This window comes from Piliocolobus tephrosceles, chromosome 18 (assembly GCF_002776525.5).
Source record: "Piliocolobus tephrosceles isolate RC106 chromosome 18, ASM277652v3, whole genome shotgun sequence".
Lineage (NCBI taxonomy): Eukaryota > Metazoa > Chordata > Mammalia > Primates > Cercopithecidae > Piliocolobus > Piliocolobus tephrosceles.
The window spans coordinates 27,816,583-27,840,090 of record NC_045451.1 but is presented as its reverse complement, the minus strand read 5'-3'; the positions used below and the strand labels follow the sequence as shown (position 1 = coordinate 27,840,090).

Below are 23,508 nucleotides of genomic sequence, written 5' to 3'. Positions count from 1 at the left end.
CCCCCTTCACCCTACTCTCCCATCCTGAAAGAATTAAAAGCCACTCTGCAGAGTTTGTAAAAAGGTATCTTTCTGGCTTGGCATGGTGGCTCACACCTGTAATCCCAGCACTTTGGCAGGCCGAGGCAGGCGGATCACGAGGTCAGGAATGGAGACCATCCTGGTTAACACAGTGAAACCCTGTCTCTACTAAAAATACAAAAAATTAGCCGGGAGTGGTGGCGGGCACCTGTAGTCCCAGCTACTCGGAAGGCTGAGGCAGGAGAATGGTGTGAACCTGGGAGGCAGAGCTTGCAGTGAACGAGAGGGTGCCACTGCACTCCAGCCTGAGCGACAGAATGAGACTCCGTCTCAAAAAAAAAAAAAAAAGACATCTTTCCAATCACGCCTAAAGATATTACTCATCACCAGTAATTCACCTCTGATGTGGAAAATATGTTAAAATCATAGCTTATAATTACTTAAATTATAATTTAGCCTGTTTCAAAGTTTATTTTGTCAATTAAAGCTCTAATTCTTTCAAGATAAAGAGTTTAGAAAACAGAACATGCTGGGCATGGTGTCTCACGCCTGTAATCCCAGCACTTTGGGAGGCCGAGATGGGCAGATCACCTGAGGTCAGCCGTTCGAGACCAGCCTGGCCAATATTACAAAACACCATCTCTACTAAAAATACAAAAATTAGCCGGGCATGGTGGTTGGTGCCTGTAATCCCAGCTACTCGGGAGGCTGAGGAAGAGAGAATCGCTTGAACTTGGGAGGCAGAGGTTGCAGTGAGCCGAAATCATGCCATTGCACTCCAGCTTGGGCAACAGAGCGAGACTCTGTCTCAAAACAAAACAAAACAAAACAAAACAAACACAACAATGTACTGAAGCCAGATTTACAACCACTCTTACCTCAGATTTCTATTACTTTAAAGCTCTTAGCTTTCTTTACACTGTACTATCATAAAAAAAGACATAATACAGTTATTACTTAACTAGCCACAAATACATTTTCTGCTTTATAGAGCTACCTAATATGTTGTTGCTGTTACTTTCAAAGAGAACTTATTTTTTAAAATGCAAAGCTCCACTTTCTGACCATCTAAATAAAATCACATATAAAAAGACCATGCCTCCAAAAATTCAGGCAGAAAGCTTCAGAAAACAATGAAAATGAAAGGCATTTCCAAAATAATGTATATTTATTTATTTAGTAAACATTAATTACCACTATACACTTCTGAAATGAGGTGGACGGTAAATCAAATAAACATAAAGCAATATTTATTAAGTACCTACCGTGTGCTAGGCTTTGGCTACATAGACAAAAACAAAAACAGGCATGGTCCTTGCCCTCATGGAGCTCACAGTCTAGCTGAAGCAGACAAACAAGTCACAAATACAATGGCAAAGCACCAGGGAAGCATTATGGAGGAAAGGATTGGTTCTGCCTGGAGTATGCAGGGCAGGCTTCCCAGAGATGGAGACAATGGAGCTGGGTCTTGGATGAGTAGGAGTTCGCCAGATGAAGGGGAAAGGGGTAAGCACATTCCAAGCAGAGCAAACAGCGCATGAGCAAGCAGAGTCTTGAAAGCGCATGCCATGGTGCAGGACGATGAGCGTTCCAGCGCAGCTAGAGCAGAAAGGTGCACACAAACTGAAGAGATGAATTAGTGTTTGGTTTTTGATGAAATGTAAGTGTCAGAAAAATAAATCTGCACATTACACTTAACATAACTAAACTGTGGTTCTGGTACAGTAATCTGAAAGTACTCTTCATTTCATAAATACTGATGCCTCTTTTATAGGTACCCAGCACTGTGTTTTAAGATGGCAATTTTAGAAACATAAACCTGAATTTTCCTCTGTACATTTAAGCAGCAAAGTAACCCCAGAATAAAGGTTTCCTGAAGCTGAAATCACAGTGATTTATACACACACAAGACACTAACTTTTGCTAACTTGGGCTCCCCCTCTACTGCTATTCTTACCTTTCTTAACATCTTCATAACGACCAACTCAAATCCACCCCATAGTTAAGCAATACAGAGGCAATTTAGCCTTCTCTTCTACTCTGCCTCTCTAAACAAAGGACCTGCCAACATCCCTATGAAAACCAATGCAAGGTATTATGCTATGAAGAAACAATGCATTTTGACCTCCGTATCAATTATTAGAAATTATATTACTGTAAACTGCACAAATTTAAGCTGAATTCTGAATGAAGACAGGTATGAAGCAGAGACCCCATGCCCCTCAGAAAATGTAAAATGACAAGAGGGAAGAGAGCTTGGGTCAGAAAGTTTCCAACGCTGGCCACCAGGCAACACTGTTCACCGAGGTGGCTTGGTGCTCAGGAAAGGGGGTGGCTTAGGGAAAGAGCAGTGTGGAAAGCAAAGGAATTAACATGGGTCAAATTTACTTTGCTAGATGTTCTAAAAAATTCCCATTTACTCCTCACAACAATGCGAAGGGAAAATGTTCTTTCTTTAATTTTACAAACGAGAAACCAAAGGCCCTTGGAGTCTAAGAAAGTTTCTCATGACTGCATCAGCTAATAAGTAGCAGAGCCAGTTCACCAAGCCATGCCTTCCTGGGTCCAAAGCCCTTCTTACTCCACTACACTGCCAATGGGTTCCTAAAATGAGCCCACTGGGACTTACGGGATTACATGAGTCCCATCAGTCCCACACATCAGTCACATCTTAAGAAAGAGAGCCCCTACTTCTCCCTCCACTATTTTCACTGTCAGTGTGAAGACAATGGTGGTAGCAATACACATACACACAGATCCCTGAAGTTTAGAGGAAGAAAAACTAAGAAAAAATAGTCACAGAGGTTTAGTTGTCCTCAGGGAAAAAGCAGCTTTCTTTGTAAAGATACTGGATCCTTTAACACAATTAAATTAGTACAGGCTTAAGTATACCTCATCTGAAATGCCTGTGACCAGAAGAGTTTCAGATTTCAGATATTTTCAGATTTGGAATGTTCAAACTGTATCATAATTCAAATGAGATTTGCTTCACTTGCTATACAATAAACTATCAACCAAACAGCTCGATAAAGCTAAGGGCTAACGGAAAAATATCCAAACATAGTATTAGAATATTATTCCAAAAACTCATTATCTTCAACATCATCAAAGGTCAAAAAAAAAAAAAAAAAAACACCGCCCTTTCTCAAAACCTGAACCTGAAAATCAATACGTAATTATAAACTGTGAGATAAAGATACCTGCCACATTAAAATGTTGCCACTTTTTGGACAACAGGAATGATTTTGAGGGAAAAAGAAAAAAAGCAGACAATTAACACTAAAGAAACCTTTTGTAAACAGCCCCAGTGGGTCAGAAAGTGTGATGTTCACTGACCTAGAGAGATACTGAAATGCTATTTTCTACTGTGCACAATTTACTTATGCTCTCTCTTGCTGGGACAGGGTGGGCAGGGTACAGGGACATGCATGGGACATTTGGACAACCAAAATTCCAGTGACTGATGTGAGATACTTTTTGGACAGCTTTCAAAGTAGCATATACATGCGATAAGTAAATTAACCAACCTTATTTTGATTGAGAGGATCGTTTCGCAGTCTCTGTTTGTTCTTCTGTAATTTACTAGGCATCATCTTTCCAGTTCTGAAGTCAAAACTGCTGAGATCAACAGTATTTCCCAGGTACCTTGCCAACTGAGGCTTGCTTCTGAACTTCTTACCACTTGGACTAAAAGAAAGATAAGGTTAATTGAATAAAAGGCAACAATATTTACGCTAGGTCTCTACATAAGCCTTTTCTTCATGTCTTCCTCTACCCTCAATTGATACCCCATTCTATTGTACATATTTTTAAAGAAATGTTAAAGTTCTGCTAGGCACAGTGGCTCATGCCTATAATCCCAGCACTTTGGGAGGCAGAGGTGGGTGGATCACCTGAGGTCAGGAGTTCAAGACCAGTCTGGCCAACATGGTGAAACCCTGTCTCTGCTAAAAAAAAAAAAAAAAATACAAAAAATTAGCCGGTCGTGGTGGTGGGCGCCTGTAATCCCAGCTATTCGGGAAACTGATGCAGGAGAATCGCTTGAACCCAGGAGGCAGAGGTTGCAGTGAGCCAAGATCGCACCACTGTACTCCAGCCTGGACAACAAGAGCAAAACTCTGTCTCAAAAAAAAAAAAAAAAAAAAGTTAAAGTTTTACGGGGAACTCTGTAACTTTCCTGTAAGAAGAGATCACATGTCACCTAATATAACGCTCCCCTAGGTAATCCACTAGAACACATAACATGTTGCCACAGCCATTCCCACAGGTCACTCAGCAACTACTGCGAGAACCTAAATCCAAACTTCATGCACAGCATAACAGGCATACTAAAACTGTCTTCAATCTCACAAACTTCCTTTCCAAATTGATTTTGAAATGCTTTTTTTCCCTGCAAGTATTACATATACAACTATGCCAGCAATAATCAGAAAAAAACTTGAGAACAAATTATTCTGAAGTCAGCAACCCTTGTTTAAAACACACACACACAGACACACATACACACACAAATATGTGGACTCTGTATCATATTCTGGCTCATAACACTCACAATAAAAAAATTCTTAAATCTTGACAATATTTAAATGCTAATACTACTGAAATGAGAAAACTAGAGCAAATATTTGTGAACGTGCTTGTACCATGCTGACATGAGTTTTGTTAGCCAAACTCCTCCCTTAGGGAAGCACATGAAGAATAATTTACTTCTGGTAAGTAATACTGCCAAAGCTGGAAAGTTACAAAAATGCCAGAATTATACAGAGGACTAGTCTTTCCCCAAAAAATTTTTTTTCTGTGTGGCATTAATCTGTAAGAAATTTTTTATAGGAATAATGCCCCAAAGACTCACCTAATAAATTTTCTGAATGAAATAAATGTGCTAGAACAAAGTCAGTGTGATATGTCACAAGAAAATTGTGAGAATTCTAGAATACTTCTCAAAGAAGCCAATGTGTCACATTCAGAACTTAACCTTGCACCAAGTGACCACAATAAAAGAAAAATAACTCATAAGAAGACAAAAGGAAAAAGGCTGAGAGATCAAGCAATAAATATTCTCTTGGAACAAGAAAACTTCTCTCTGGGTCAAATCCACAGCAATACACCCCTGACTTGTCACACACTCTTTGGGAGTCTGTCCCAACACACTTCAAGACAACTGAAGATCCTATCAACATTCTTTTTCCACAACCACATGACTTAAGTACTCCTGAAACACAATTCAAGGTATAGAGTTCAGCAGGCAGATGAAGATAACAACCAGTAACAACAAGAACAATACAAGAAAGCACCAGAGGAGAGAGTAAGGGATCCCACACAAGCAAAGCTCAACTCCAACTCTAACCTAGATTTCCAGAATACTCAGTATCACAAAATAAAACAGCAAGTCACTCGCAATATTGTCCAAAACTTGAATCATCTCTGCCCACCACACAACACAGTTCCACTCCCAAAACCTGATCTTCTATACTCCACACCTGAGTCAGCAGCACTGCTGTCCACTTAGCACTTCATTCTCCAAGCCAGAAGGCCACATTACAATCCTTCAGCACCTCCATGTCTCAGTCACACATCCAGTACCAAGTTCTAAATGTTCAGGCTCCTCAATGTTGACAAAAAAGCTTCACCTCCTTAATAAACCATCAAAAGCTTTGCGTCTGTTATATTTTCTTTCCAGACTCTTTTCCCACCAGCCTTGGTGGCCTGCATTCCAAACTCTAAATCACCAAAATATGCCATATACCTTTGAATCTTCCAGTCATGTCTTTGCAGACGGAAGGATAAACACAGAAACATCCTGCCTATCAAAAGGCTATTAAATCCTCCAAGCCCGGCTAAAATGTGCTCCACTTCCACTAGGAAGTCTTCTGAGATTCTCCAATTCAAGTCAGAAATAATCTACTATCACCCGAAATTCTATTTTCATTACAATAATTCCTATATATTTCCTTCCTGAGTCAAACAACAATGCCACTTTTAAACTTCAAACACCATTAAAGGCTAGCACTGAACAAGGTAACTTTCTGAGAGCAAAAAACCTTATCAGCTCAATACTAAAGGATGTGGTTTTTGCAGACACAATGAGATAAATACTATCGCTTACTTAAGTTATATGGCATACAATTTTTAAAACTAAGCTAGAAAACATATTCATGATTAATGTGTTTTACCACATAAGAAATAAAGTATTATACTTTGTCATTATACTAATGACCTAAATTAATATGAAAAATTAGTAAAGATTACTCTGCTATTATGTCACTTATAAAAAGCTGCAATAGCCGAGCACGGTGGCTCACGCCTGTAATCCCAGCACTCTGGGAGGCCAAAGCAGGTGGATCACAAGGTCAGGAGATCAAGATCATCCTGGCTAACACGGTGAAACCCTGTCTCTACTAAAAATACAAAAAAATTAGCCGGGCGTGGTGGTGGGCGCCTGTGGTCCCAGCTACTCAGGAGGCTGAGGCAGGAAAATAGTGTAAAACCGCAAGGCGGGGTTTGTAGTGAGCCAAGATCACGCCACTGAGCTCCAGCCTGGGTGACAGAGCGAGACTCCATCTCAAAAAAAAAAAAAAAAAAGGCTGCAATAGCCATATGGTCCTTATTATCAGATACTCAAGTAATTGGTAGACAAGATTCTGATAAACTAGTTAACATATCACAAAAAATGAATAAACAAAATCTCTCCACAATATAAAATGACAATTCTGTGGCCAGGCACGGTGGCTCATGCTTGTAATCCCAGCACTTTGGGAGGCCGAGTTCGGGAGTTTGAGACCAGCCTGATCAACATGGAGAAAACCTATCTCTACTAAAAATACAACCCCAGCTACTCAGGAGGCTGAGGCAGGAGAATCGCTTGAACCCAGGAGGCAGAGGTTGCGGTGAGCCGAGATCGTGCCACTGCACTCCAGGCTAGGCAACGAGCAAAACTCTGTCTCAATAAAATAAAATAAAATGACAATTCTCAGTTATCCCTCAGACAGTGCAATAAAAAACAGCTCAAGAGTAGACCCCTTATTTCAACAGATTCATTTTCCAGAAGATGAAATGTTCAGGCAGTAACTCTTACCAAAAAGATAACCACACTGCTCTTAGTATATGGCTTAGCGAACAATTAGGAAGCTATTTATGAGGGAATCAATTGACAAATTTCACAAATTAAACCTGCAATAAGTAGTTCCTCATTTAACAGTTGAAATGTCAGTTATCCACTGCAGCTGAAAACATAATAGAGCCTCAGTACAATGTTCCTCTACAGAACAAAACTCATTAGCGATCAGTTTATTTCAGACACCTCTCCCACAAATCAAGATAATTTGAACTCAATTAAAAGGCTATACTCACGAAATGTGATCGCTTATGTTTATCATCTAGATTAGCAGTTTATTAGCAGTTTAACACGGCTTCATATTATTCCTATGTTTATTGATTTTAAAAACGAAATGGGGGGCCAGGCACAGTGGCTCACACCTGTAATCCCAGCACTTTGGGAGGCTAAGGAGGGGGGACTGCCTGAGCTCAGGAGTTTGAGACAGCCTGGGCCAACACGGTGAAACTCCGTCTCTACTAAAATACAAAAAATTAGCCCAGTGTGGCAGCATGTGCCTGTAATCCCAGCTACTTGGGAGGCTGAGGCAGTAGAATCGCTTGAACCTGGGAGGCGGAGGTTGCAGTGAGCTGAGACTGTGCCACTGCACTCCAGCCTGGGCAACAGAGTGAGACTCCATCTCAAAAAAAAAAAAGAAATGGAAGGTATTTATTACAAACAAAAAGGCTGGACATCCTCTACTAATAAACTAAATTAGCAATGAAGGAAAAAAGGTAGAAGTTTTAACTATTAGCATATCCAAAAGAAAGCTGGAATATTGGCTAGTAACCAGCAAATTCTTATTCATAATGAATCACCATTTCCTGCCTTACAGATGGAATTCTATGAAACATCTGTATTGGATAGCTACAAGTATCTGTCATACATACTGCTGCCTTCAGAAAACAGTACTACAAGCCATTTTCTTCTCCGTAACTGCTACAGTCTGTGTGTGGTGCTTTAAGGGAAGTCAACCTGGCTGCCCCAAGGGATTTTAGGCCAGAGACCTTACTCTTCAGGAGTTGAAAGCAAACATGGAGGACGACAAGGCCCAAGGGAATGGTTAAGTAGGAATTCTGCCCATGAGATGAGATACACACCATCTGTACAGGGGCAAACTGACCTTGGGAGAGGCAAACTGAGGAAATAAATGCTAGATGAACAAAAAGACTGTCACCTAAGTTCTACTCTTACTTAAAGTGATTATATTTAATAACCTGTCTACCTTCAATAATGGCTGCTGTAGGTCCTGATCTCAGAAACACCAAGACTGAAAGTGACTAAGCTTTTATTTTAAAAGCATCAATTCGTAACTTAGGGAAGTTCAAAACCTGTTTAACTCTAGAAGACTGAGTAAAGGATATTAGTCATTTTCAGTTTTCTCTGCCCATTATGATTACTTCTAATCCCAGTAATGAAATACTATTTCACTTTTAACCACAAAAAAAAATTCCCTATCAACTGCCCCCTAGATATACCATTCCTGAACCAACTGTGATCACACCTTTAACTTCTTCTACCCACTATTTAAATAAACTCTGAAAAAAGCCCTGAAGAAACATACTAATTGAAAATCAAAACATGAATTGTATCTTTCCCGTTCACATAAGAACATTTCATCACTTAAAAATAAAAATAACAAAAATAAACGTTATCACTTTTAAACTATGTCTTGACCTCTTTTCATTTCAATTAAACTGTTCAAAGCAATTTTTAAGCCTAACTCCATCTTACCTGTTTTAATGTTTCTATTAGAAGTTTCTATTATCAAGAAGAAAGGAATTTTATGTGGCAACTGATTTTCAAATCTTAAAAAACAAAAAAAAAAAAGTAATTAAAACCAGAAATACTCCGATTACACTCACTTTAATTTAGTGGTATTCACAATTTGTTGCACTGTGAACTTACTTGTAATTACCATTACCTGAGTTAGACAACTATAATATGCCCTCTCAGTCTATGACATAAAATTATATCTCCAGAAGACCTGCTGCTTGCATGTGAAACTCTACTCTGAAACCACTACTCTAATACAGCAGAAGATACTTTTTCTTGTTTCTTTGATAACATGGATAATCATAGTGTTCAGTCAAACCATTATGAGGAGACCAGAGGTTTAAATAAACACAAGTCTATATTCAAATCAATTTCTAACATGATGGGGGTAGCAGCCACCAGATTGGAATAAGATGAAATGGCCTGTGAGTGACAAGGGGTGTCACAGATGGCAGATGGCTAGCTAGACACCTAAACAGCATGTTCAGAGGCACATCACTTCCCATCAGTATCAGAAAATACTTTATGAGGAATAAAAAAAATCTCCATACTAAAAATTCTTTAAGCTACAGCACTGGAAATGTTGAGACTAAAAGAAACATCAACTTTCTTTTTTTTTTAAACCTCTTTAAATGTTAACACTTACTTCTTACTTACAAGAGTAAGTATTCAAAGAAACATTTCCCTAACTTTAAATAACAATTTTCTTCAGAAATCAAATTTCATCTGAGACTAAAAACATGAAATTAGAATTAGTGTTTTGTACTTAGATACAAAACAATCAGAAACTCGCCAAATTAAAAGAATGTATATCACTGCTACACATACACATACACACACACACACCCACGAGAAAAGCCTACCTAAGTCAGCCCCCCAAACCTCCTTAACTCCTTTCCCCTTAATCTTTAAACGTAGGGCTTTCCTACAATGCACCATCCTCAGCACTCCTCTACAGCTTGTCCCTGATAGATTTTATCTACTCTTATTTTATTCATATCTACCATGTCTGATCACTTTCTATGTGATCACCTTTAAACTCAGCCTTCCTTTCCATTGCCACTGCCCAAATTGTCTGCATCACCTCAGGTCTAAATCACCATGATAAGTTAATTTTGCTAGCCTCTTTGCATTCTACACTATCCACATGGCCCTTCCTAAAACACCACTTTGACCACAGCTCTGGCTTAACAGCTTTCAGTGGACTTTTACCCCATTAGCAAAAAAAAAGAGAGCCAAACATCTTAGGCCTGCGTTTTAGATCCTTTTTCCTATGGCCTCACTGCTTTTTTTTAATTTTTTTTTTGAGATGGAGTCTCGCACTGTCGCCCAGGCTGGAGTGCAGAGGTGGGATCTCAGCTCACTGCAACCTCCATCTCCTGGCTTCAAGCGATTTTCCTGCCTCAGCCTCCCAAGTAGCTGGGATTACAGGAGCCCGCCACCATGCCCAGCTAATTTTTTGTGTTTTTAGTAGAGACGGGGTTTCTCTATGTTGGTCCTATGGCCTCCTCTTAACCTTTCAACCCTACTTTCCACTCTTACCTAGTGACCTTTGCTCCAGCCATATTGGTTTAATCACTCTATTCTGAATAGTCTAAATGGCTTCCACAGTTTTTTGCGAGAACCATATCTTTTACTTGGTCCATAATGCATGATGCTATGCCCAGTCTCCAAGAGCCCAGAAATACCAATCCACCTTATATACTACCTCTTCCATAAAGCCTTCACAGAACCCAGTAATAGGAATTTTCTTTCCTCTGAACCCATATAGTAATTATTGCCTATGTTAGGCAAATAGTCATGAACTGCCTGTTGGCCTCATTCTAGCTTTGAAGCACTGAGTTCTTCATTGCTAGAAAATTTTCACAAGTTAAATCTTCTCAAACAGCATATTGAATACTTACTTACGAATGAACTTATTCGATGTCTGATTTGCTTCAAATAATGAAGGTTGGGTCAGGAGTACTAAATTGGGATAGGGATGAAATAAGATGGACCATGTGTTGACAAATTGTTTAAGCTGGGTAGTTCCCACTACTTTTGTATGTATGTAAGAAAATTTCTCTATTTTGTTTAAACATTAAGTATGCTAGCTGAAGATTTGCCCCCAAAATAGGAAAGCTTTTAAAAAATCAAGACTCTGGGCAAGTAAATTTGAGCATTAAAGAATTTGCTGGTCAGGCAAAAAAGTGGCTCACACCTATAATCCCAGTACTTTGGGAGGCCAAGGTGGGCAGATCACTTAAGCCAGGAGTTCAAGACAAGCCTGGGCAAAAAAGGTGAAACTCAGCCTCTACAAAAAACACTAAAATTAGCTGAGCATGGTGGCACATGCCTGTAGTCCCAGCTACTCAGGAGGCTAAGGTGAGAGGATTGCTTGACCCTGGGAGGTCGACGCTGCAGTGAGCAATGATCACAACACTGCACTCCAGCCTGGGCAACAGAGCAAGACCCTGTCTCAAAACAAAAATTTTAAAAAAATTCCTTGGCAGTGGGGTTGAGTGGGAAGGATGGGGGGGGGGGGGATTATTTTTAAAGTATGAATAAGGAAAAAATTTACTACAGTAAATTACTATAGCTAATAGTATTATCTCTATTTCAGGGATCCCTAAGCCCTAGCCCTAGACACTGATCATGGTCCGTTAAGAACCAGGAGGCACAGCAGGAGACGAGCATTACAGCCTGAGCTCTGCCTCCTGTCAGATCAGTGGCAGCTTTAGATTCTCATAGGAGCATGAACCCTATGGTGAACTGTGCATGTGAGGAATCTAGGTTGCATGCTCCTTATGAGAATCTAACTAATGCCTGATTATCAGAGGTGGATCAGTTTCATCCCAAAACCATTCGGGATCCACGGAAAAACCGTCTTCCATAAAACTGGTCCCTGGTGCCAAAAAAGGTGGGGACCACTGCTCTGTATCAGTTTGTTAAAAAATTAAAAACCAGGGTGTGCCACTAAAATGTGAAAAATGAACCATATGTAGAATTCTACCTAGTCTCATCCTTAAGGCATTTGCTTTCTGAAAAAGGAAAAAATGAAAAACACTGGTTATTTTGGTTGAATTGGGGACTGGACACTGCTACAACACTTTCAGAAATTAAGTATGTTTGGGAATTATTTCAAAATATAACTGGGGAGAATGGGGTGAATACAGATAAAACAAGACAGGCCAGGAGTTAGTAACTGTTAAAACTGGATGATTATATAGGAATTCATTATACTTTTCCATCTATTTTTGCCTATGTCTGAACTTTTCCATAATTAAAAGTGTGTGTATGTAGGTATATGTGTGTGTGTATACACATATATATCCTTACACATATATCTTACATATATACATACACACACATATTAGTATTTACTTAAACAAATATGCCCAAAAACCAGACTGGAAGCTACTATGTCAAAATTTATAGTGGTTCTCTTTTCTCTTCTCTTCTTCTCTTTCTTTCTTTCAACAACAAACATTGCCTGATAAAACAGTAGTTCTCTTTGGGACTATAATAATGACTGTCACTACTTCGCTATCCTCTTCTATATTTTCCCAACTTTCCCTCTGAGCATGGGTTACTTTTATAACTCATACATATTATATATACGTGTGTGTGTGTGTGTGTGTGTATATATATATATTTTTTTTTTTGGGGGGGGGGGACAGGGTCTCACTCTGTCACCCAGGCTGGAGTGCAGTGGAGCAACTGTGTCTCACTACAGCCTTGAACTCTTCCACTGAAGGAATCCTCCCACCTCGGCCTCCAGAGTAGCTGGGAGTATAGGCTCAGGCCAACATGCTCAGCTAATTAAAATAAAATTTTTGTAGGGACAAGAGTCTCACTACGTTAGCCAGACTGGTCTGAAACTCCTGTCCTCAAGCAATCCTCCTGCTGGGATTACAGGTGTGTGCCACCATACCTGACCCATAGATAATATTTTTTTTAAGCTCTGGGGAACCTTTATAACCTAAGGTCTGCCCTAATCACATTCAAAATACAACAAAAGACAGTAAACCTTCACATAAATACCAAGCATGCGCTTCTATTTCTGTTGGTTAATTAAAAGAAGAGAAAGGAGCTAACACTTTACTGATGCACTAACCACCTACACATGGCAAGCACATTTAATCTCAAAAAAATTCCACGAGGTAGAATTCTTTTATTACTTATTTATTTATTTATTTATTTATGAGACAGAGTCTAGCTCTGTCACCCAGGCTGGAGTGCAGTGGTGCAATCTCGGCTCACTGCAAGCTCCACCTCCCAGGTTCACACCATTCTCCTGCCTCAGCCTCCAGAGTAGCTGGGACTACAGGCACCCGCCACCATGCCCAGCTAATTTTTTGTAATTTTTAGTAGAAATGGGGGTTTCACTGTGTTAGCCAGGATGGTCTTGATCTCCTGACCTCGTGATCCGCCCGCCTTGGCCTCCCAAAGTGCTGAGATTAAAGGCATGAGCCACCGTGCCTGGCCTCCACAAGCTAGAATTCTTACACTAGATTTATAGTTGAGGAAACAAAGGCTTACAAAAACTTATCCATCCAAGATTAACACAGTAAAGCAAGATACAAGCCCAAATCTTTTGACTCAAAAGTTCCCATTGTTTATTCTAAACCAGGACAACCGAAGTGTAGTCTATGTGCACACTTACTGGTCCTCAAATACTTAAGTCCGCAAGTGTAAGGAAAGCATTTGGAAACTGTTACAGTAACTTGACAGGGTAAGTTTATGTGACTCAGGAATCTGGTAGTAAAAAGTTGCAACATGTTTTTTGTATATCCACTTTTACTTCATTTTTCTCTTCTTTTTTAATACAGACCACTCTACTTTCAAGATACTGTAACAAAAGCTTCACATTTATAGCAAAAGAAAAAATAAATTAGTTAAAATTAGATAGAAACATAGGCTTCCAAGATGATACAAAAGCAATTTCTGAAGATATGTTTTTTTCTTTTTTTTTTTGAGACGGAGTCTCCCTCTGCTGCCAGGCTGGAGTGCAGTGGCACAATCTCAGCTAGCTGCAATCTCCAACTCCCTGGTTCAAGTGATTCTCCTGCCTCAGCCTCCCAAGTAGCTGGGATTACACGTGCATGCCATCACGCCCAGCTAATTTTTGTATTTTTAGTAGAGAAGGGGTTTCACCATGTTGGTCAGGCTGGTCTCAATCTCCTGACCTCGTGATCTGCCTGCCTCGGCCTCCCAAAGTGCTGGGACTACAGGTGTGAGCCACTGCACCCCGCCTTTTTCTTTCTTTTTTTTTTTTTTTATTTATTTTTATTTTTTATGTATTTTTATTTTTTATTTTCTTGAGACGGAGTTTTGCTCGTTGCCCAGTTTGGAGTGCAATGGCGTGATCTCAGCTCACTGCCAACTCCGCCTCCCAGGTTCAAGTGACTCTTCTGCCTCAGCCTCCTGAACAGCTGGGATTACAGGCACCCGCCATCACGCCCAGCTAATTTTTTCTTATATTTCTTAGTAAAGATGGAGTTTCACCATGTTGGTCAGGCTGGTCTCGAACTCCTGACCTCAGGTGATCCACCCACCTCAGCCTCCCAAAGTGCTGGAATTATAGGCGTGAGCCACCATACCCAGCCCTTGTAGATTTTTTTCAAGCAAAATATAAAAGACTTTTAATATTAAAAATGAAATCAAAAGTCCTATAAATCATATTAGATCTAAAAGCCTATAGGTAATATATATACATCAACACTACACATATACAAGTTTGAGGAAAAAAATTACATTTACTTCAGCTACTCAATATTTGCATATCTGATTTAGTGCAAGGCAGGCTGCTGGTAATTGCAGGGGACATAAAACAGCCCCTATAAGGGCAGGCAGGCCTATGTACACAGCCAGATTAACCGTAAGTTTTTTGATCAATAGAGAAATGTATTTACCATTTGCTTCATTTAACAAGGATTTATCAAAAATGTTCCATATTATATCTGGGACTGTGCTGGATACTGAAGATTCAAAAATGAATCAGATGCAGCTCCTGACCTTGAGGAGGTTCAGAATCTCATGGGCAACAAAGACTTGCCAGCTATTTCTTAAAGCAAATGTGGTAAGAGTTAACAGAATTATACTCAAATGCCATAGGAGCTTCCCATTTCTGCTAGGGGACTCTACGAAAGGCTTTTTAAAAGAGATGAATGCCTATTAAAAAGAATTTTAGCGACATTCATCCTTGCTTATCTATGCATTCTTCCACTGTAAAAATAACAAAGAAAAGAATACCAAGATACAGCATTTAACAAAAAATCTTCAAAAGGGGATGATGGGCCAGGCACAGTGTCTCATGCCTGTAATCTCAGCATTCACATGCCTGTAATCTTAGCATTGTGGAAGGCCAACAAGGCAGGCGGATCACCTGAGTTCAGGACTTCAAGACCAGCCTGGCCAACATGGTGAAATCCCATCTACTAAAAATACAAAATTAGCCAGGCATGATGGCACGTGCCTGTAATCCCAGCTATTTGGGAGGCTGAGGCAGGAGAATCACTTGAACCCAGGAGGCAGAGGGTGCAGTGAGTGGAGATCATCCCATTGCACTCCAGTCTAGGCAACAAGAGCAAAACTCCATCTCAAAATAAAATAAAAAAAAATAAAATAGGGGGATGATGTTCTTCCTCACATCTGTAAAACACTCAATTATTCCTGAGAAGTCCTAAGTGTTCGATTTTAAAATCTAATTTTAAGTTTTAGTATTTATATTCACATAGAGTTTATGTACACCAAGTTCTCAAAATGAGTTTGAATTTGTATTATACTGAGAAAGAAGACAGGACAAAATCATGAAATCTGCAGATATTATTCAAACTTCATTCTATTCCATAATTTTATTCTCCTTCCTTGGGAAGTTTTAGTTTTTAGAAGTTCTGATAAAATTAAGTAAAACATCATATTACAAAATTTTCCCCATCATTTCTCACTGGAAATGGCAAAGAACAATGAAAGATCAATACACAAGAGCTGTAAGAGGCATTAAGATTCCCAGCCAAACACTAAATCCAGGAAGAGTTTATCGTTTATTTCTAATTCATCACGCAAGTCTTGAGAAGATTTTAAACATGAGTGAAAGAGTTATGAACTTCTATGAGCCCCACGATAGAATCTAAAAAACAAAATCAAAAAAAAGCATCACTTCCTTTAAAATTCCATTAAAACTAAATTATGAAAAAATGGCTGTATATCTCATTAATAACATTTTTAAAAGCAATGTGAAAAAAAACTACCAATTTCTGTTGGAGATTATTTTTAGAATGTATATGCATCAGTTCCTTTGAGCTATGTATTTCCTCTAACACAGGTATTGTGGGTGTTGGGGCAGGTGAGACTTTGCATGCCAGATTCTAAAAATCAGATGCAGGACAGACAGCAACGCTGCACCCTAACAAAAATTCCTTTGGCATCTCACAAAAAGATGTGATAGCACAGCTAAGGAAGATATCTCAGAGCATAATCTCCATCACACCTATGTCTTTCATTTCTGGATGCAGGCTTCAATCACACAACATCAAGAGAAAAGACTAAAAGCAAGATAAACTTTCTATTATGCAATTAAGGTCTTAATAAATAATGCATTTCTTTCCTTCCTCCAACTAGAGATTTTTAAAAAATTGATCTGTAGGGTGTATTTCAACTGTATCTCAAACCTCAATATCTGAGAAATAACAGGGTAATCCTAGGTTGAACATTTATCAAAGAGACAATATTTTTGAACAAATTGATCACTTTTATTACCCAGAACAATACTGCTTTAATTATGTGGATTTATTACTTTTTTTTCCCCTCCAGGATTATATAAAGCTGGAGGGTTATCCTTTGGTACAATAGCTTCACTATCAAATAGGATTTAAAATTTACCCTTTGACATCTTCAGGATACAAGTGTAATAGTAAATAATCACACTATTTTAATGGCACGCTAAGCCCAATAAAGTAGATTAGACATGGGGTGTTGTAATATTTGAGAATACAAGTAGGGATCTCTATGCCGTGCAACAGAGCATGGTGGTTAGGAGTTCTGAGGTTAAACCACCCGCTTCAGGATTGTAAATTTGCACTTACCAGCTATACAACCCCAAGCACGCTACTTCCCTTTGCTAACTCCCCATCTGTAAAATGGAGATAATTGTACCTATGTTTCATAGGGTTATAAGAATCCAATATGATAGGCCGGGCGCAGTGGCTCACGCCTGCAATCCTAGCACTTTGGGAGGCTGAGGCGGGCGGATCACAAGGTCAGGGGTTCAAGACCAGCCTGACCAACATAGTGAAACATCGTCTCTACTAAAAATACCAAAATCAGCCGGGCATGGTGGTGTGCACCTGTAATCCCAGCTACTCAGGAGGCTGAGGTAGGAGAATCACTTGAACCCAGGAGGCAGAGGTTGTAGTGAGCTGAGATTGCGCCATTGCACTCCAGCCTAGGCAACAAAGTGAAACTTCGTCTCAAAAAACAAAAAAAAAAATGACAATTCCTGTAAAGCATTTAGCAAAATAATACTAACAGCTGCCAAAATTCTGAGAGGTGTAACAAAAATACCCATAGAATTAAGGCACAGAAGACCCTACACTACTTTACTCTATGTTACACAGTCGATGAAATTCAAATGCCAATTTCTCACTTGTGTCTGTGCACTATGAGCATCCTATTTACCATTTTCACTGTATCTCTAATATTCAAAATCTCAGAGAAAGGTTTTCTGCAGTACCCTCACATTGATGATGAAAACTAGAAACTACAAAACATGTAGCCTTATTAATAAAATATCTCAACCAATTTTATCCCAACACACCACCACGGGAATAGAAATAAAGCAAAAAAACTACGAAGTCCTTTTAAGGCTTGTTTTACAAAATGTTAGGTGGAATATCAATTGATAAATCCTTATTTAGCACCTGTGTGTTCAGCATTGTGTCGAGGGGAAAAACAGCTATGTGAGAAAGCCACAAGTTCTAAGTAAATGAATATGAGAGTTATACAAGGGACACCAAATTTAACTACATACGAATAATGAGAAAGAGGACAATATCAGAAAAGGCTTTTTATTGAAAGCCAAGAAGACTAATTCAAATATGTAAGAACTGTGACAATGGTCACATTCCTTACCTGGGTCCACTCAGTCAGTTTTCTACAGAGCCTACATGGAGGGTCCATTTGTTTTTTGTTTGTTTTTAAAGGCAAACCAAGATGAGGGGAGGAGCATGGTTGAACCTCAGTGATTGAGAATTCATGCTCTTGAAGCATCATACTAGTCTTTAGCAACAAATGGCGTGCGCACGCACACACACACACACACATTTTTGAGACTGTGTTTCGCTCTGTCGCCCAGGCTGCAGTGCAGCAGCGTGATCTCGGCTCCCTGCAAGCTCCACCTCCCAGGTAGCTGGGACAACACGCCTATCTCCTGCCTCAGCCTCCCGAGCAGCTGGGACTACAGGCGTCCTCCACCACGCCTGGCTAATTTTTTTGTATTTTTAGTAGAGACAGGGTTTCACCGTGTTAGCCAGAATGGTCTCAATCTCCTGACCTCTTGATCCACCCGCCTCAGCCTCCCAAAGTGCAGGGATTACAGGCATGAGCCACGGCGCCCAGCCTAGATGTGATTTTTTAAAAAGGGCAGGAGAGGGCTACTAAACAAAGACTATGTGAGGAAGAAAATGAAAGCAACTAGAAATGACAGGAGTCAAGAAGACAAGTTAGAAAATTAAAATAATGGTTTCAAATGATGGCAACAAACTTTTTCAGAAAATACACCAATGGATCCAGTCAAACCACACCCTTTTAAACAAACACACTGGATGATAATATATGAACCGCCACAACACTATCAGTAATCCTGACAGAAGGCATAATTATATTGCTTAACTGGCAACTAGGGCACTCCTTCCTATTAGAACTTGGCAGTTTCAAAAAAGCAGCCAAAAAACATACTACCAAAATTTGAGGCTTTCTCGATGAGCTTAATTTCAGTCCAATTAATAAGTGCCTGCCACACCCTACATTAACAGGCACAGATTTGTTTAAATTAATCTCCCCAGGGGCAGGCTAATTCAGGGGTTAGTATTATTAGAATCTGTGTGAACAACTGGGTGCAGGTGTTCACATTACCAACAGGAGAATTAACTCTTAATCCACTTTTAGCAGATAGTCGGTGTTCGGTGAACTAATGGAATTTTTAAAGGGTGGAGTATACATGGGGACACTAATATGTAAAGCAGTGACACTGTAAGCTAAAAAATAATTTGTCTTTCTTTACAATAAGTGATTGCCATCATTCACCACAGAAAGCTACAGTCACAAGTCAAATTACTGTATCACAATCATCATATTATGCTACATACATGTATCTTACTGCCTCAGAATGTAACCTTTCAGAAGAAAAACGAGACTGGTTGTTAACAATACTGCAAAGTAACTGAACCTCTGTAGACAGTAAATAAACAGCAGACAATGCTCCTTTAGGCCCTGAATGAAACAGGTTTGGCACAAATCTGTTCAGTGTCCTTTCCATTTTACATAAATAAGTAAAAGGCAAATCATAGAGAGTAACTACCACTATACTGGCTTGCGACTTGCCTTAAGATGCATTTGTTTAGAAAGTTTGTTTTAAATTGATCATATGGGATGGGGGCTCAATGGCTCATGCCTGTAATCCCAGCACTTTGGGAGGCCCAGGAGGGCAGATCACAAGGTCAGGAGATCGAGACCATCCCGGCTAACATGGTGAAACCCCGTTTCTACTAAAAAATACAAAAAATTAGCCGGGCGTGGTGGCAGGCGCCCACCTACTCAGGAGGCTGAGGCAGGAGAATGGCAAACCCGCGAAAAAGAGCTTGCAGTGAGCTGAGATCACACCACCGCACTCCAGCCTGGGTGACAGAGCAAGACTACGTCTCAAATAAAAAAAAAAAACAACTTATTAAATTTGTATTTAAAAATTTTATGGCCAGGCCTGGTGGCTCACGCCTGTAATCCCAGCACTTTGGGAGGCCGAGGTGGGTGGATCACAAGGTCAGGAGTTCGACACCAGCCTGGCCAATACAGTGAAACCCCGTCTCTACTAAAAATACAAAAATTAGCCAGGCATGGTGGCAGGCACCTGTAGTTCCAGCTACTTGGGAGGCTGACGCAGAAGAATCACTTGAACCCGAGAGGTGGAGGTTTCAATGAACCAAGATCGCGCCACTGCACTCCAGCCTGGGCGATTGAGCGAGACTCCATCTCAAAAAAAATAAAATAAATTTAACATCAGAAAATTTACAACACATTCAAGAAAATGTTAAGTGGCCACAAATCCAAATGAGCACTACAACAATCTGACTTCTTGAAATAACTCTTCCAACTACAAGAAAAACCGACAAACAAAAAACCTTTGCAATACCCAAAGTTAGTCTGAATACATCATCCCAAAACCAAACAAACCATATCCCAGGAGAACTACCAGAGAGAGTAAAATTCAAAGTTTAAGATGGTCTACTGCGAACAGACTAGTCATCTATTCCTGAAGGAGTTCAATCACAGACACAGAATAATCTTGTCAAATATAACTGCCTACAAGACATCAGCACATAGTTCACAGAAGGTTATGAAGACTGCCTGCTTAGAAAGAAAACAGAATACTCTGTTAATGAAAGAATACTAGAAAATGGACAATTATGAACAGCACTAAATGAAACTAATGAACTTGAGAGGACTAATCTTTTTTTAACCACAATAACTTTTTTTTAATCAGAAGAAATTGTCCCATTGAATGACAGCTGCCACTGGTACAGTCCCAGGGCAAGGATGCCATCAAAGGTTTTCTCTTAGCACCAGCTACCAAATCCTGGCCCCATAGCCTGAGGGAGGACCTGTGAAAGTGCTCATAATAACCTTCTAACCATTAAATCAAATATTTAATGATGAGGAAATACAAACCAAGACTATCACATTTTTTCTTTTTTCTTTTTTTTCTTTAAAGAGATGGGGTTTCACTCTATCGCCAAGGCACAATCATAGGTTACTGCAGCCTCGAACTCGGGGACTCAAGAGATTCTCTCGCCCCAGTCCCGTGAGTAACTGGGACCACAGGCGAATATCACCTTCATATATTTAAAATTATATGAGGTTTCAAGATGAGGGTCCAGATCAAGTGGAAAACTAAGTTCTAATGAAACATCACTCTTATTTTGTTTTTTAGCTGAGGTGAAGTGAACTCACTACAACTACTCATCCATATATAGCAACCATCAGGAATGTGTTCGTATTTACATGCTGCACAAGCAGTGATCACATTCTTGTGTGTGCGTATGTGTGTATACATGTGTATGTACATTTCTTTAACCTTTTCAATCTAGTTAAAAGTATTTTCAGTTCATAAGCATGGTATGTGTACAGACACATTTTCCCAGAACTTCTTGTAGAGGACAGGAAATCCTTCGTAACATTATTACAATAGCTAAATGACAATTGTCTCCAATAGCCATATACATTTCCTGAAAAATGCTTCAATCACTCCACAAACCGTATCTCCAAACTACAGAATACAAGTTTATATTATCTTCTATCAATAGGATGGCTTATTACAAAATTTAGTAAATGTGTATTAAGTCCACGGATGTCAACTGCCATAGGCACTTTCTTGAGCTTACTGGGTCACACAAACTAAAGACATGAGCGGCATGACCACGGCAGTGCAAGATCACATTAAGGTGAAAAACCTTGAATCATGTAAAACAGGATGTCTCAACCTCAGCACAGGTGACATTTTGGGCCAGATCATTCTTTGTTGTGGGAGCTTCCTCGTATTATCGAATATGTAGCAGCATCTCTGGCCTCTACCCACTAGATGCCAGTATCACACCCTCCCCAGGTGTGAGAACCGAAAATGTCTCCAGACATTGACAAATGTTCCCTGGGGAGCAAATTTTGGTCTAGGAATCTAAAAACTTAGTACAGTGTGTCAGTTTCAAAAGAGTATATTCTGCAAAACCAAGGAAGTTCCAAAACAACTTCAGGCATTCCAAATAGCTGCTTTATACAAAACTTTCTTGGATGAAGTAAATGAAACCTTGTTACTGGAGATAGCTAATTCTTCCACATGTGCATGATTAAACACTTGTGATGATGAATCTGGGACAGGCTGGGACAGGAGCCAACAGTGACTGGGTTTTATAGTTTCGATGAATTACACCTCCTTTTAACCCTTCAGTGGACTAACCATCCCTGCCAGGGTAACCCTTTCTTCGCCAACCATATTCCCTGACGCCTTCCACATAAGACTCACTCCTACGGGCCCTCACCTTTTGACACTGCCTCCCACCGCACTGGGGTCAACTCTCACCCAAGAGTTCCACCACCTTCCACCACCAAACCAGCTTGTCCTTGCCGCATGCCCCCAGGGCCCCAGCTCTCATCCTGGTATACCCTGTCCAGGCCCACTCTTGACCCCTGACCCCGCCACCCCCTCCCCCCCAGGGAAGTACCTGAAGTAGTAGACATCACTCTTGCCAGCACTTAGCCCAGATTTTCGGATCACTTCCTCCTTCTTCCATCCGGGCGGGAGGGCCGGGCAGTCCATCCTCTTCCCGCTCTCCGTGGCCCGGGGTCCCCTGGGCCCCGGCCCCGCGCTCCCCGACGGGAAAGGGACCGGCTCCCGCCGGGGGGCGCCGCCGCCACCGCTGCCGCCGCCGCCGCAGCCGCCGCCGTCGCCGCCAAGGCCGCTGCCGCCACTCGGGGGACGGCCGCGGCCCCGGCCCCGGCCCCGTCCCCGTCCCCGGCCACGGCCCCGGCCCCGGCCACGGCCACCGACGCCGCCGCCCCGGCCCGCCTGCCTCCACCGCCCCCGGCCACGGCCGCCGCCCCGAGTGCCTTCCCTGCGCACGCCGCTCACCGGGGACGGGGCGAGCGCGCTGCCCTGGCCCCCCTGCTCTATGGCGGAGTCGCCGCCAGCGCCGCTGCCGCCCGCCGCGCTCTCCCCCTCCTCCTGCTCCGGGCAGCAGCGGCCTCCCCCCGGGTGCGCGCGCATCCAGCCCCCTCCCCAGCCGGCGCTGCGCTTCTTCCGTAACCGAGCCCTTGGAATCCCGGAGACCCGCCCCGCCCGCAGCGCGGCGCGCGGGGGACGCGCGCAAGCATCATAGAGCGGGAGCGCACAGAGCGGCCCTCCTGCCCGGGGCGTGGCCCCGGCCACCGCCTCTTAGGTCCTCCAAGAGTTCTGGGCGGCCATCTTGTCTCCACCTCCTCGGGGCCACGCCCCCTGCCGCGCTTTTCCGGCCCGGGCCCCCACTGGGCGCGCGGAGCCGGGAAGGTTGGTCAGGTTAGTCGCCAGCTGGAGGTGTCATAGTGACTGTGGTCAGTTTGTTTCATACGGGGTAATCTCCACCATTATGTGATTTTTACCTATGTTTGCTTCCCCATTAATGAATAACAAGCAAAATAGATCTTATATACTCACTAACTCGGCCATTCATTTAAGGGGATGATAGCCCCTTTTCCCGCCTCTCTGCACAAAGCTTGCAGGGGAGCTTATACTGAAGGAATGAAGCAAAGTGTCCCATTCGCGGAATACCAGTGCACCTCCTGAGCCTGGCTTCAGAGCCATTGACAGATCCTCCTGGAACCTTGTAAGGATGTAG

At 41.3% G+C, this 23,508-nt stretch overlaps 1 protein-coding gene and 1 non-coding gene across 3 annotated transcripts in view; both read right to left on the bottom strand.

Moving 5' to 3' along the window:
- MBD2 (methyl-CpG binding domain protein 2) overlaps nt 1-23,130 on the bottom strand; it is a 75,782-nt gene extending 52,652 nt beyond the window's left edge. Inside the window, exons 1-3 of one of the 2 annotated variants that reach the window (XM_023207524.2) lie at nt 22,360-23,112; nt 3,549-3,708; nt 1,180-1,620 (exon numbers count right to left, since the gene is read on the bottom strand). In XM_023207524.2, the coding sequence (XP_023063292.1) occupies nt 1,414-1,620; nt 3,549-3,708; nt 22,360-22,901 (909 nt within the window). In that variant the 5' untranslated portion in view covers nt 22,902-23,112 and the 3' untranslated portion in view covers nt 1,180-1,413. Of the gene's footprint in view, nt 1-1,179; nt 1,621-3,548; nt 3,709-22,359 lie in introns of those variants that run through there. The other variant, XM_023207523.1, reaches the window with a different exon arrangement.
- Nucleotides 20,632-20,760, bottom strand: LOC111539818. Its single transcript, XR_002730800.1, has one exon. It is a non-coding gene; the product is annotated as a small nucleolar RNA SNORA30/SNORA37 family (small nucleolar RNA).
- Nucleotides 23,131-23,508: the final 378 nt, after the last annotated feature.